Here is a 14967-nt window from a genome sequence, read left to right as displayed (position 1 = left end):
AGTCCACTGAAAAATCCAGGTATGTGTCATATAAATTGTTACCTGTATTATCACTCTTGTACTTATGTTACTGATTTATTTGGCCCACTTTATGTCTATTTTTTAAAATAATTCTTCTAGATTTATCTAAAATGATGAATTTTTTTTTGAGATTCTTTTAGAACACCATCTAACATATTAACCTTTCTGGCTTTATGTTATTTGCTAATTTTATAAGTTTGGCTTCATTGATTTTTTTTTTTTTTTTAATTAAGGATAAAAATTTGCAAGACCAAAGGCTGAGTCCTAAGGCATTCTTTGAGGCATCTCATCTTAATTTCATGTTGGTCTCCTCTTAATTTCACATTGACCTCTTAATCAGTATTTTACTCTGGATCATTGAGGCAAGTCTGAATCTGTCTTACTCTGTGCCCACTTTGTCCAATTAGTGCCTTAGGATTGTTTAGAATCAGGCAATTTCCTAGTTACTCTCTTTACCCTCTAAAGATTGATCTACTTTACTACATCTATTGATCCTACTATTGATAGCTTGTTAAAAGTTCTGAGATTTTTTAATTTGAAAGAGATGGATGTCAAGAATAGACCTCTTCTTGCTCCTTTCTTCTTTTTTTTCCTGCTCCAAAAAATAGTATGTTCTTTACCACACTTTTCAACAAATAACATAACCTGTATTCTGTTGTTTTATAGCTAGAGAGTGAAGTTGTTGAATATTGTTACCACGTACACAAACTTAAACCTAGTTGATTTAGAATATTTGGTGGAGAAAGTAGTTGAATGAGGACCTTTTTTAATGAATGGAAATAGAATTTTTTTTTAAACTACTGCTTACCTTAGTTGGAGGAAAAAAATATGACTCCATCATTAAATGGATTCTTATCATTCTTCCCTAATTTCACTATTCTCTTGCCCATTTTCTTAATCATAAGAAAATTAAAAAAGAAAAAGAAAAATGAGACATTTGGAAAAAAAGCATAACTTTTTTTCCCTTTCTGTGTGAGTAGAAGCATCATTCTTTGGATGCTGTCATGAGAATTCTGAATTTGCTTATTACAGTTATAGAAATTGCATGAAAGAGAACCAAAAAAATTAATAACCAAACTGAACCTTCTGTGGTCAGAAGATCTATTCCAGAGGTGATAAAATTGTGAGAATGTTTAAGGACTATTGTAGATGCTATCTTAAGAATCAGTAGAAACCACAGACTTGGAATTAGTCATCAAACGGTGCCACTACAGTCTCTATAATGCTTTCTGACTTCTCAATGTGTACATAGATACCTTCTTAGTTTAAGACCTTATCCCATTTCACTGCAAATATTGCAGTAAACTTCTAAATGGTCTCTCTACATTCACTTTCTTTCCTTGTATATTTCTCCTCCATATTATTATTACTTTGAGTGAGAGGGAGGACAATTTGGTGTAATCATCTTCATTTCCAAATATATCTCTCCTGCACTAATTCCTTTGTAAGCAATTTCACTAAGGAATTGGTTTAGCCACAAAAACCAACACACCAGCTGATTTTAACAGTAAATGGAACAGTATAGATACTACCTCTGTATTTTTTAAGCCAGAAAGAAGTTGAGCTTATAATTTAAAAATGTCCACCATTTTTGGTTCTTCCTGTTGTTCATTTCAGCTGTACTGCTATCTTTGCAGTGTGTTGTTTTCTTGTGTCGGCTTGTGTAAAGTCTTTTTGTCTCCAGAAACTGCTAGTTGCTCTATGGGAGGAGATCTGCTGTCTCAACTCAATCTCTCTCTCAGCCAGATTCTTCTTCTTATAGACTCCTCTTCCTCCAGAGAGCCGCCCTAGATCTGGCCCAGACAAGACTCTCTCCTTGCTCAATGTTGTCTTCTTTTATCCTCCCAGAGAATAGGCATGGGATAACGTAAGGGCTTCTGGGAAAAATTACTTCAACCAAGGAACTTGCTCCTCCTAAGCATGCAAGCTCCTCCCCAGGAGTTCACAGGGGTAAAACTCCCCTAAAGGCCAGAATTAGAGAATTGTTAAGTACCGACTTAGCACTTAGTAAGAATCTATCATCTCATTATCTCATTAGCACTTAGTAAGAACCTAACAGGCTTGCATCACTTTAAATCATAGTCAATATAGGTCTGATAATCGATTAAGAAGCTTTGGTGTTATTCATATTTTTTCTAGCTAAATTGGCTTGCTTTTCATATAGCATTTCATCATTTATTGTCTTAGCACAGGCTCTCATTCCTGAAATACATTCCTTCCTTCCTTCTCTAAGAATCTTTTACTTCTGCATTTCTTTAATCAAATATTGATTTAGAGCATTTTTTTCCAAATAATTATAAATGGCTTTAATGCAGTCTTCTGAAAATGAGACAAGAAGATATGAACAGCCTCTGAGAAAACTGGGGTCAAATCAATTAGACATTTTCTTGTTGCATTGGGGACTTGGTTGAGGTCAAGTTACATAAATTTGTAGTGGACAAGGTAATCCTTCAGTATATTGTAGTAGAGGTATGTGGTGAGAGTAATTTAGGTAATAAGTAGTGATAGGACAAGAAAGGTAAGGGATAGATGAGGTAATTAGTATAGTAGAAACAATCAGGAGACTTGAATCTAGTCCCAGCTATGTTCTCAATTCTCTATTCTCTCGCTCTACTTTTCAACTTCTTCTCATAAAGAGACATGATAAGATTAGATATTCTCTAAGGTCTTTTCTTCATCCAAAATTCATATAGCCTATAGGTCTATGAGTATTTAAGCTTAAAAAACAACAAAAAAAAAAGCTTTAAGAACTTTAAAAAAACAACAACAACAACAACAAAAAGGACCTTTAGCTGCCCTGGAGAAGAAAGGCAAAAAAGACCAGGCAAGCCAAATCATGTGTTCTCATAGGATTTAGAGGAGAAAGCGACCATAGAGATTCTTTTAGATTTACCTGATTTATTTTACAGATGAAAAAAATGTAGCCTTATTGTCCCTTGTCCATGGTCATAGAGATAATAGGTAGCAGAGCTGGAATTTGATTGCAGTCTCTCTTATGCCAAATCCAGTGCTCTTATTTCTATAATAATTACTTCACTCAAAATAACTGAAATATGAAAGAAAATTATTCTACTGAAACTCAATGCTAAGTGAGTAAAGAAGTAAATTAAAGGAATGAAAGCACACTAATTTTATGTTTGTTTTTTGAAAGCTAAATTGAGAATCCATCAATGCCCATAATTCACATTTTTGAAATTAAAAACCTTAAACATAAATGTAACCTAGTAGCCCCCTGATTTGTTAAAGGAAGTAACCTTTTTTTCTTTTGAAATGTGATGGGCTACCTCACAGACATTATCAATAAACTACTGAACTTCAAAGGAAAATACAAGGTTTGTTTCAAGACAATATTTCCAACTTTTTATTTATTTATTTTTTTTAAATTTCATGTAATTTTTTTTTTGGGGGGGGGACTGAGGCAGTTGGGGTTAAGTGACTTGCCTAAGGTCACACAGCTAGGAAGTGTTAAGTATCTGAGTCCAGATTTGAATTCAGGTCATCCTGATTTCAGGGCTGGTACTCTATCCACTGCAGGATGTAGCTGCACCCACCCCCCAATTTTTTTTTAACATTTGTTTTCATAATAAGATTTTTAATTTCCAAATTTTTTTCTTTCCTTCCCTTTCCCTACTCTCAAGATAGCAAGATTATACATGTGGAATATTAAACATTTTCCCATTAATCATGTTGCAACAAAAGAATCAGAACAAAAGGGAAAAACTACAAGAAAGAAAAAATAGTGAAAATAGTTTGATTTGATTGGCATTCAGGCATCATAGTTCTTTCTCTGGAAGTAGATAGTATTTTCCATCATTAGCCTTGGTTCATCCCACATTGTTCCTATATAGTGTTCTCTTGGTTCTGCTTAATTCAGTTAGCATCAATTCATGTGTTCTCAGGTTTTAAAAATCTATTCACTCATTTTTTATAGAACAATAATAATCTATTATGTTCATTTACCAAAACTTGTTCATTCCCTAATTTATAGATATCCCTTCAATTTCCAATTCTTTGTCACCACAAAAAGAGCTCTTGTAAATGTTTTGTATACATATGTCCTTTCCTTTATTTATCTCTTCAATACAAAGAACTGCAGTGAATGGAGTTCCAAATTACTCTAGAGAATGGTTGCATCCATTCACAACATTACCAATTAGTAGCACCAAACATTAGTGTTCCAGTTTGCTCACATATTCTTTTTTACATATCATTTTCCTTTTCTTTAATATTAACCAATCTGATAGATGTGAGCTGGTAGCTCAGGGTTGTTTTAGTTGACATTTCTCTAATTATTAGTGATTTAAAGCATTTTTCTCTTTCTCTATAGAGCAACTTTCTCTATAGAGAAGTTTTTTTTTTTCCCTTCATTTGAAAACTGACTGTTCATATCCTTTGACAATTTATTAATTGTGGAGTGACTTGTATTCTTATAAATTTGACTCAATATATTTTAAAAATGAAGTCTTATTAGAAACACTAGCCTTAAAAATTGTTTCCCAGCTTTTGGATTTCTTTCTTATTTTAATTACATTGGTTTTGTTTGGACAAAAGCTTTTTAAAAAAATTTAATGTAATCAAAATTATCAATTTTGCATTTCATAATGTTCTCTTTCATTTAATTCTTTGCTCTCCTAATTTGCTTATGCTTTTACTCTTTATGTCTAAATTATGTACTCATTTTGACTTTATCTTAGTAAGTGGTGGGAGATGTTGTTCTGTGCCTTGTTTTTACCATATTGTTTTGGAAATTTTCCAGCAGTTTTTGTTGAGTAGTACATTCTTATCCCAGGAGCTGTAGTCTTTGGGTTTATCAAACAGTAAATGACTATAACCATTGACCACTGTGCCTTATGTTTGCAATTTATTCCACAAGTCCACCACTCTATTTCTCCCCTCCCTTCTATGAATACTTCTCCCCCTTTTCTTTCTCTCTGTACTTTCTACTTTGTTAAAAGGTAAGATTAATTTTTATATCCAATTGAGTTTGTATATTGTTCCTTTTCTGTGCCAAATTCAATGAAAGTAAGATTCAGATATTTATTGCCATATTCTTCCTTCCCCTGTCCTCCCAATGCAATTCTTTTTTTTTAACCCCTTAATTTTTTCATATTGTCATAATACAAGCAGATTTTATACTCACACTCTCTATATATACTCCCTTTCACTGAATTATAAAAGATACAGTTCTCAAGAGTTATAAATATCATCTTGGAATATATTTTTTCTTTCCTGTTTACCCTTTAATGTTTCTCTCGAATCTTCTACTTGAAGATTAGATTTTCTCTTCCTCTCTGACCTTTTCATCAGGAAAATTTTAAAGTCACTTATTTCAGTAAATATCACTTTTACCCCTTACAAATTATGTTCAGTTTTGCTGGGTAGTTGATTGTTGTAATCAAGTTGGTTGTAATACAAGCTCTTTGCATCCTGCAATATCATATTCTAAGCCCTCCAATCCTTTAATGTAGAAGCTCCGAAGTTTTGTGTAATCTTGACTGTGACTACTTGATATTTGAAATTTTTTTTTTTCCCCTGCAGGCTTGTAGTATTTTTTCTCCTTGACCTGAGAATTCTGGAATTTAGCTACAATATTCCTTGGAGTTTTCATTTTGGGATGTCTTTCAGGAGATGATCAGTAGATTCTTTCAATAACTATTTTACCTTATAGTTCTAGGATATCAAAGTGGGTTTTTTTTTTTTTTATAATATTTTGAAAGTGAATGTTCAGGCTCTTTTTAAAAAAATTATCTCTTTCAGGTAGTCCAATAATTCTTAAATTCTCTCTCCTAGATCTATTTTCTGGGTGAGTTTTTTTTCCAGTGAAGTCTTTTATACTTTCTTCTATTTTTTCATTCCTTTAGTCTTTGTTGGACTGATTTTTGATGTCTCATAGAGTCATTAGCCGAAGCTAATTTGCCCAAGTCTACTTTTTAATGTATGCTTTTCTTCAGTTAGCTTTTGTATCTCCTTTTCTATGTGGCTAGTTTTACTTTTAAAGATGTTTTCTTCAATCAATTTTTGTCCTTCCTCTTCCAGGCTGTTGACTCTCTCTTGCATAACTCTCATTTCTTTTCCCACTTTTACTTTTGCCACCCTATTTGATTTTTAAAATCCTTTCAGAGCCCTTCCAAAATGACTTTTTCAATTTGAGACCAATTCATATTTCTTTTGAAGTTTTCATATGTAGGCATTTTGACATTGTTTCCCTCTTCTCAGTTTCTGTTTTAAGCTTCCCTGCCATTGCAGTAGCTACTGTTAGGGTTCTTTTCTAGTGTTTTTATTTTTAGTCTATTTTTGCCATTTAAAGTTGATCTCTACTCTTGGGGAACAAGCAGCCCTATCCCAAGCTTCTTGAACTGGTGATCAGGGTCCTTAGTTACTGACTTTTTAGGCCAGCTTATTGTGCTGGGGTAGCACCTATTTTCTTCTATGCTGGAATTGTGTGGAGGCTTTACTATTTCATTTGTGGTAGTCAGGAGGGAATGACTTTGGTTGTTGATATGTGCTATGACTAAGAATCTCTCACTGGTTTGTCTAAATGCTATCTTCACCAAAATGAGACAGAGTTTTCCTAAAGTCCTTAACTTAAGCTTGAAATTTATTTCACTCTGTATTTTTGTAGGTTCTTTTGCTCCAGAATTTGTTTGGAGGCTTGATTTAATGATGTTTCTGAGGGAAATTCCTGCCCTTTAACTCTGCCATCTTGGCTTTACCCTCGCTTTTTGATTTTCTTAATTGTATTTCTTTTAACAGTCCTTTTCTACTTGATTTTTTTATAATTAGTATGGTTATATATCTTTTGATTCAAAAAGAGTAATATTTAAAACAACTTTGTGATTATTTTTTGTTTGCATTTCATTGTAGGTTTATATCACTTTCAATGAGCTAATATAAAAGCAGAATCACAAAATATATAGTGAATTAAATACTATTTAATGTTTCTCATAAACAGAGTTGGTTCTTATGAATATATTTCTCATTTTATTTTTAAAAAAATATTTATAGCTCTATTTGTAAACTAATTTTGGGGGGAGTTTGATTGGTGTGGCACTAAATAGTGAATTAATTTAGGGAGTATTGTCATTTTTATTATATTTACTTGGCCTACCAATGAGCATTTGATATTTTTCCAATTGATTTGATCTGACTTTATTTGTATGGATAGTGTTTTTTAGTTGTGTTCATATATTTCCTGATTTTCCCTATCTATAGCTGATGAGAAGCAAAAATATAAAAAAATCTGGACACGATCAAAATAGAGTACTATTAGACTAATTTCCATAGACTTAATGCATTTCCCCCTTCTGATTTGTTTCTATTATTTTTTAATCACAGAGGCTTCTTTATTTAAAAAGTATTCTAAAGAACATATATATATATACATATATATATATATATACATATGCATACATATATATATACATATGCATACACATATATATATGAAAGCAATGATTAATAATTTTGGTTACTAAAATTAGTCGTTATTTACAGTGCAGCCTAAATAAAATGCTTTCCTTAGAGACTGTGATTTAGTTTCATATCTTACCTCAGATACTCAACTATGGTTAAGTTGCTTACTCTGCTTTCCAATAAGTAAACTTATTTTTATACATATATGAGCATATTTGTAGCATTTATTTCAATTAAAAATAATTTAAAAATATAACTACCTTAGAGAGTTTTGGAATCTAAAATACTTAGCAAACCTTAAATTATATTATATATTGAATTATTTTTGCTATATTTCATTCATTTGTTCCTAAAAGGATGTCTTCAAATTGTTCTGTGTAGTTAGGAGAGAATAAATTGCCATCATAATATAAACCTTTAAAAAAAGTTTAAAATTTTTCAAATAACATAAGTATTGCTATGATGTAAATCCCCTAATTTATGTATTAGAAATGTAAAAAATGATGCTCTGTCTCTTAATGAGGTTCCAGACTTGCAAAAGTTCTGAATCCTCACTCAAAGGACCAAAAAAATACCTGGGGTTCCTATAGCTACCAGCATCTTACTTCTTTCCCTTATTATTTTAAAGTAATAATAATAATAAATAGGTAAAGGCTACTCCAAGTTGTAGTATAAGGAATAGTTCTCAATTCCCTAAGTGTAGTACAAACAAATCAATATTTTTCCCATCACTTCCAAAACATAATAAAGAAAGATATCCTCCTATCCAAAGGATCTGTTTCTACCTTCAGTTTTCTTTTTACCTAATGTCACATATCACCCTCCCTTCAATAATCAGTTAGCATGATTTCTCATAGATTTAAATGAAGTCTGGTAGGAAACAACAGAAATTCCTGGATCACACTGGGAAATTTGTTTCTGTTTAGTTATGATGAATCCATGGCCAAATATAAAGGAAATTTCTTTCAAGCTTAGAAAAACCAGATTTAGCAACTTTCTCTGCCTAACTTCAGGTTCCTCATTTTAAAAATCAAAAAAGTCATCTGACTTTTTTGATCTGATTTTTTTGAGGAGGCAAAGGAGTGGGTTTTAATTAAATGCTTTGAATAAATTATTTTAGGATCTGAAAACTTATAGTGAAAAAAGGAGGAAATGTAAGAAATGAAGTTACATGTGTATACTAAGTTTCTGGATTATTATACTAAACAGTGACAGAATAAATAAATGACCTTGCAACTACCATACATTCATTATTTTAAGAGAAATCAAAAAGAAACTCATCAACTTTCTCTCTCTCACACACACACACACACACACACACACACACACACACACATACACACATACATATAAAGCTGTCTTTTTCTCCCATATTTGTTGTAGAGTGATCGATACTTGAAATCTTATTTTAAAAAATTCTTTTAATATATATGTTCCTTAAAACCACTTCAAAATTTAGTAACCAAGTATTCATATTTATATTTCAGATGGGAAGTTTTAAGATTCCTTCTTTCTAACTTGAGATGGTGGTTAGAAGAATATAGCTTTGATGGATTCCGTTTTGATGGCGTGACATCCATGCTTTATCACCACCATGGAATGGGTAAGCAAATTTCACTCAAAAAATAATCACTTGATTATTTGAAAAAAAAATTTTTGGTAGGAATACTGTCTATGTCACAGCATTTCAATAATGAAAAATCAGAAAATGAGTTTGAAAGTTTGAGTAATTTTTTTAAAATTGCCATTGCTCACTGAAACAATCTCAAAATACAAAATAGCTATTAAAAATAACTGCTAAAACTCATAATAGCAATTACAATAAAACACAAGAATAGAATTATTAAAATATTTTTCTGAAAAGCCCAACAAAAAGAGATAAGTGCTAATGTTTATTAAAAGTAGTAAGTAAAAGGTTCATTTAATTTGGAGGGATATCCTTCATTCTAGATTGAACTGGACCTTTTTTTAAAGGCAAATATTTCCAATGTTATTAAAAAGAAAACAGTATTGAGACTTATGCTTATCTTCTACACTAAAATAATGGTTACTAATTAGTTGATGTTTGAAATATTTTTGTATTGGCTTTAAAAGCCATACAAATTTTAACATGCCAGTCTCTGTTTTTCTTTTTGTTAGGTCAAGGCTTTTCAGGTGATTACAATGAATATTTTGGACTACAAGTAGATGAAGATTCTCTGGTTTATCTTATGCTGGCAAACTACTTGGTTCATTCAGTTTATCCAGATTGTATAACAATTGCTGAGGTAAAACAAAATAATCTTTGCTGTCTTTACTGTTCCCCTGAGTAATTTTAGAGTTACTTTTAAAAATATTCAATATCCATTTTCATAATAACAAAATATTAATGAAATTAGACTTTGCCATTATTATTGATTGCAGGGCCAGTATTTGATTACTTTAGGATTAGAATGGAAATTGGCTCTATGATTTCTTTAGTTCCAGGAATTCCCACATATGAAAAAAACCTTATGCTAACATAGTATGACAATTATACTCTTAAAATTGCTTGCAACTTTGAAAAGTCAAGTTGCATAGGATATGTTAGTGATAAGACTTGGAATTTAGTTTTCCTGGCTTATAGAACAATTTACTTCATTCCATTTTGGCTCCTTTTATGGCATGTGTTTACAATATTGATTCAAATTTATTACTCTTCCTTATCATTCAAATTCAATAATAAACTTCATTGGTTCCTGTTACCTCTAGAATCAAATTAACTCCTGTCTTTAGCATTTCATATCCTCCCAAGGTAATTTTTCCTAATCCATCTCTTATTACTCTCTTTTCCACACATGACCTAGTTACTCTTCCACCCTATCATGAGAATGGGAATCATACTCCTTTTAGTAACTGTCCCTATATATGAAATTTACTTTTTACCTTGGCTTCTTAGTTTCTTGTGTCACAACTTAAATCAAGCATTACTTTTTTCATGAAGCCTTTCCTGATCCACTTAGGTGCTATTGCTTTTTTTTTTTTTTCCATAATATTACCTTATGTACATATTCTTAGGAAAAAAATTGTTGTAGAGAACTTGTCTTATCTTAATTTTATATTAACTCCCAAAACTTAACACAAGTGTGCTCACACACAGCAGACATAGAGTTTTGGTAATAGAAGTTTTTATTGTGTTGAATTTTTCTCAATCTGTAGCAAATAGTACATTATTAGTACTTATATGATCATGTAGAGTTTTCATGATTATTACTAATTTTGCCCTAAAGCAAAGTTATGAGGTGATTAAATAAGAAAGGAGAATTCTTTCCTTTTGTTTGGAAGGAAAACTACATCACAAAGAAATAATATAACTGGCTTTAAGTAAATAGCCAGTTAATAGAAGATAAGTCTTTCTATTGAATTCTCAATCTTTCTTGATAAGGAGAATTATTTTTTAATTTAGCTGAAGCTTTGAAATCACAGAGGAGACAAGGGTTAAGATCTGTGGTTATATTTCCTTAGCTATTAATAATCCTGTCAAACTCTTATGAGAGTATGTAAATGATAAACCTTTGTATCTATGATATTTCTGCCTCCCTGTGTAATATTTTATCTGATATATATGCTTTATCAATACTTGATCTTATAAGTAATTATAGTATCAATATATTTCTTTTTAATTTGATCTTAATTAACTTCTTAAACATCAGCAAATATACAGTTCTGTTAAAAATAAAAAAGATTGTATATAATAATTTATGTGCTTTTATTAAATATACATTACTAATTATTGAATTATTAATTATTAAACTGCAACAATTAAAATATACAATTATAATTATACATTAAATCAAAGTAATAGCAACAGTTCTGAAATATATTTTACATGATTCTATTTATATTGTTTATCAAAGGATCTAATTTCAGTTATTAGAAAAAATTATTTCATCAATGATGCTGATCACAGTTCATAAAATAGCTAAGAGATATATAGTAAACAATTAATTACACAAAGTATCAGATAATAGATTCTGAGAAAAAGAAGCTATTTGATACATGAAACTTAAAATTGTTACATTGATTTTTCTGTTTATTCTGATACAATAGGTTTATCATTTAGGGACTCAGTCTGGTTATCAATGTTTCTACCAATGAAACTTGGAGAACTTAGCATATTTTTGTATTAATTGGTTTGGGTTTTTTTTCCTACTTAAATCAAAAGCCACTTCAATTTCAATATGTCATTTTTCTCTTTATTGAGAGTCTGTATACAAAATATAGAATTTATCCACATGAGCAAGGTTCAAAAAAAAAGTAGTTTTGACTTGGAAAACCAGTTGATTCATTTAAATTATAATATTAATTTGAATCTGATTATAGTAGCAAGAGGGAAGCACTTTTGGAGGAAACTAGAATATGACTAGTAATTATTTCCATAATTTTATATCCAATTTATTTGAAAAATATTTTGTTGTGATTTTTTTCTCTATAATAGCTTATTTCCCAAAATGTTGAAAATGATTAGGCCTCTTGGAGTAGTGGACGAAGAACAGGTCCTTGGTGTTAAGCTTCAGCTCCTGCCTTTTATACCTACTGACTTTGTGACCCAAGCTAGTTGTTCTTGGGGCACTGGGTAGTTTATTGCAGAATTATTTATAGTCTTCATTGGGAGAAGAATTTTTTTTTGGTGGGAGTTCTCTATACCAATGAAATCATAGAAACAAATTGGGGAAGAAATAAATTGACTGTAATTAAAATAGGATCAGATAAAAGGTAAATACAGTTTTCTTGGCTCATATACATTGTACCTCTTCTAATACTTCTAATTATTTATCTAAATATTTTGAGTAGTACTTGAACACTGTTGAGTGTGTTTATATATCTCATTTGAACTCCCATGTTAGGAATATTTAGATTTGAAATAATTTTCCCAATTCTTCTTGCCTCATTCATACCCCATATCTTTATCAATTGCCAAATATTTTCATTGTTACTTCTTCATCTTTTGAATGAATGTTCTTCTTGCCACTGTTTAGGCCTTTATCACTTTTTACTTAGATTATTACAGTTCCCCGTTTCATATACGTGTTTTAATTCTTTCCTCATTCCAATTCATCCTTCATATAACTGCCAAAATAAATTTCATAAAACATGGATCTGACCATGTTATTCCTTCACTCAGTAAAGTCTTGTAGCTCTTTCTGTCAACACTAGGATCAAATATAAGTTTTATTTTCAGTATTCAAATCTTTTTACTACGTAGTTGCTACTTAAACTTTCTAGCCTTATTATATGTTACTTGTACTTAGTACATGGTGAAGCCCATATAGGCTTTCTTACTTCTTTACATTCATAACAGTCTTATCTTTATTCTCCATGTTTTTGTCCTAGGCTCTTTTCTCTGCACAAAATGCACTTCCTTTTTAACTCTTAGCTTTTAAAATCCTTGGTTTCTTCTAAAACTTGGATCTGTTTTGAGTAGAATTCAAGAAAGATACACTAAGGCACATGTTTAATGAACAAGACAAGTTTATTAACAATAGAATGTGAACCTTATAAACCAAAAGAGCCTGAGTAGAAGGACAATTCCCCATTAATAGTTTTTGGGGGAGTACAGGACAAAGAACAGAACAGAGTAGGTGAGAAAATAATATAATATTATTGGTGACATTATGAGGTTGAAGACAACATGGTTGATTACATAGCTGAAGTATGAATGGTGACAATTATATTGTTATATGATTGGTTAGAAGTTGAGAATGAAGAACCATCCTGTGAACTTATGTTCTTTGTTGGGAGTCCACCTACAAGCTTAGTGAACCAGACTTGGTAGTATAAAGAAAGTAGACCAGACTCCTTGATGTCTGCCTAAATCTCTCAAGTTTCCTTGAGGCACGAATAGAACAGTGAGAACTTGATTTTGAATTTAACTCATTACAGATCTGAGTTTTTGAACTAAGTTCAGAAACAAAGGACCATTTCTTAGAGAATTACAAGACAAAATCAGAATGAAATCAAATACAAAATCCATGATTTACTTTTCTCAGATCTTAATGCCACTATTTCCCATAAATTGTCTTGTATTTGTCTTGTATTATTTAATTTTGCAAAGCATATTCTTCATAACAGCTTTGGTTATGAATAATTTTCATTTGTAAAAAGAAGACATGATCTTCAGAGAGACTGTGATTTCCTAATGATAACTAGCTATTAAGCATATCAAGCAAGTTTTAAATCCAGTTATCATGATTCTTCCATGGACATGCCCCTTCATTCAGGTTTCTTTCCTTACACCTTTATTGAATCAGCTCCCTCAAAGTTCACTAATGACCTCCTTTTTTCTGGCCTCACACTTCTTAAATTCTCTGAAGTATGTGTCACTATGAAAAAAATTGTTCCTTCCTTTTTGATCTGCTGTTTATTTTATTTTTATTTGTGTGTCTGTGTGTACACATGAGCTCCAGATAACTGTATTCTTTTGATTTTCCTTATATCTCTCTGGCTCTTTTTCTCTCTTTTCTGGCTTTTCATTTTCTTTCTTTCCCCTTACATGTGTATGCTCTTTGGAGTGCTATCCTTGGCCTGCTTTTCTTCATTTTTAAATTTACTCTCATCATCCACCCATATGTATTGTTATCACATTTATGTCTATGATTAATATCACCTCATCCACATCCAAATTAGCATTTCTATATACAAAACAGAACTCAAAAACAGTATATGAAATTGGCACACTCCAAATCATATTGCTTACTTTTTAAAAAGTATGTAATAAGTTCTATATTTTATTTTAAAGACTGTTCTGCTTACTTTTGTTTCTTTCTGAGCATTCAAAAAAACAAAAGATTCATTGTCTTAGCTGGTCTTTTTGCTTGTTCCATCCATACTTCACCTTACTATCTTATGTTGCTTCTGATTCACCACCATATTCGTGTCACTACTTTACACAAAACCTTTAATTGTTCCTTATTGTCTACCAACTGAAGAATTAATTATGGCTGCTAGCATTTAAGGCCTTTCATCATTTATCTCGAATTTACCTTTAATGAGAAACTTTGTCCCTTTTAAGCATTCTGTTTTCCAGCCTTCTCATTTTCATCTTCTCATCTCATTTTATGCCTTTGAATAAGAAATTAAAATTTCATATTAGAATTGTAAGCTCACACAAATCTAACAGGCCTGAGCTTCTAAATTATGGGAATTTGACCATTCCATGAACTCTATATGTCCTTGACAATAGATACCAGGAACTAGCCATCCCTGGGAATGTCTATGCTTAGGGCTGGGTGGCTTCCTTCCCGAGCATATACAGTTGATAAGGAAATACGGCAAGGTATAAACAATATGGAATGGGTCAAAACACCAGATGGTCACGTATTTTTACACATGTATACGTGCCAGACTTCTTGGCTGAAAGCCCTCTTTGTCTAAGAGGGGTATGTAAGATTAAGAGTCCTACATCTCCACTGAGTCTCATCCGTGGGGAGGACGCTTCACCTAGAAAAATCTTTACACAATTCAAGTTGATTGAGGCTGAAATGGGACTCCCAGCCACTTGAGTTTTTTGAGGTT

General features: G+C 31.4%; 1 protein-coding gene across 1 annotated transcript in view; it reads left to right on the top strand.

Annotated features, from left to right (window-relative positions):
* GBE1 (1,4-alpha-glucan branching enzyme 1) overlaps positions 1 to 14967 on the top strand; it is a 258453-nt gene that overhangs the window by 133927 nt on the left and 109559 nt on the right. Inside the window, exons 8-9 of the mRNA XM_074299786.1 lie at positions 8922 to 9037; positions 9574 to 9701. Coding sequence (XP_074155887.1) covers positions 8922 to 9037; positions 9574 to 9701 — 244 coding nt within the window. The remainder of the gene's footprint in view (positions 1 to 8921; positions 9038 to 9573; positions 9702 to 14967) is intronic.

The sequence above is a fragment of the Sminthopsis crassicaudata genome, chromosome 3 (genome assembly GCF_048593235.1).
Source record: "Sminthopsis crassicaudata isolate SCR6 chromosome 3, ASM4859323v1, whole genome shotgun sequence".
Taxonomy (NCBI): domain Eukaryota; kingdom Metazoa; phylum Chordata; class Mammalia; order Dasyuromorphia; family Dasyuridae; genus Sminthopsis; species Sminthopsis crassicaudata.
Note: the sequence above shows the minus strand (reverse complement) of the source record. Positions and strands in the feature narration are given on the sequence as shown.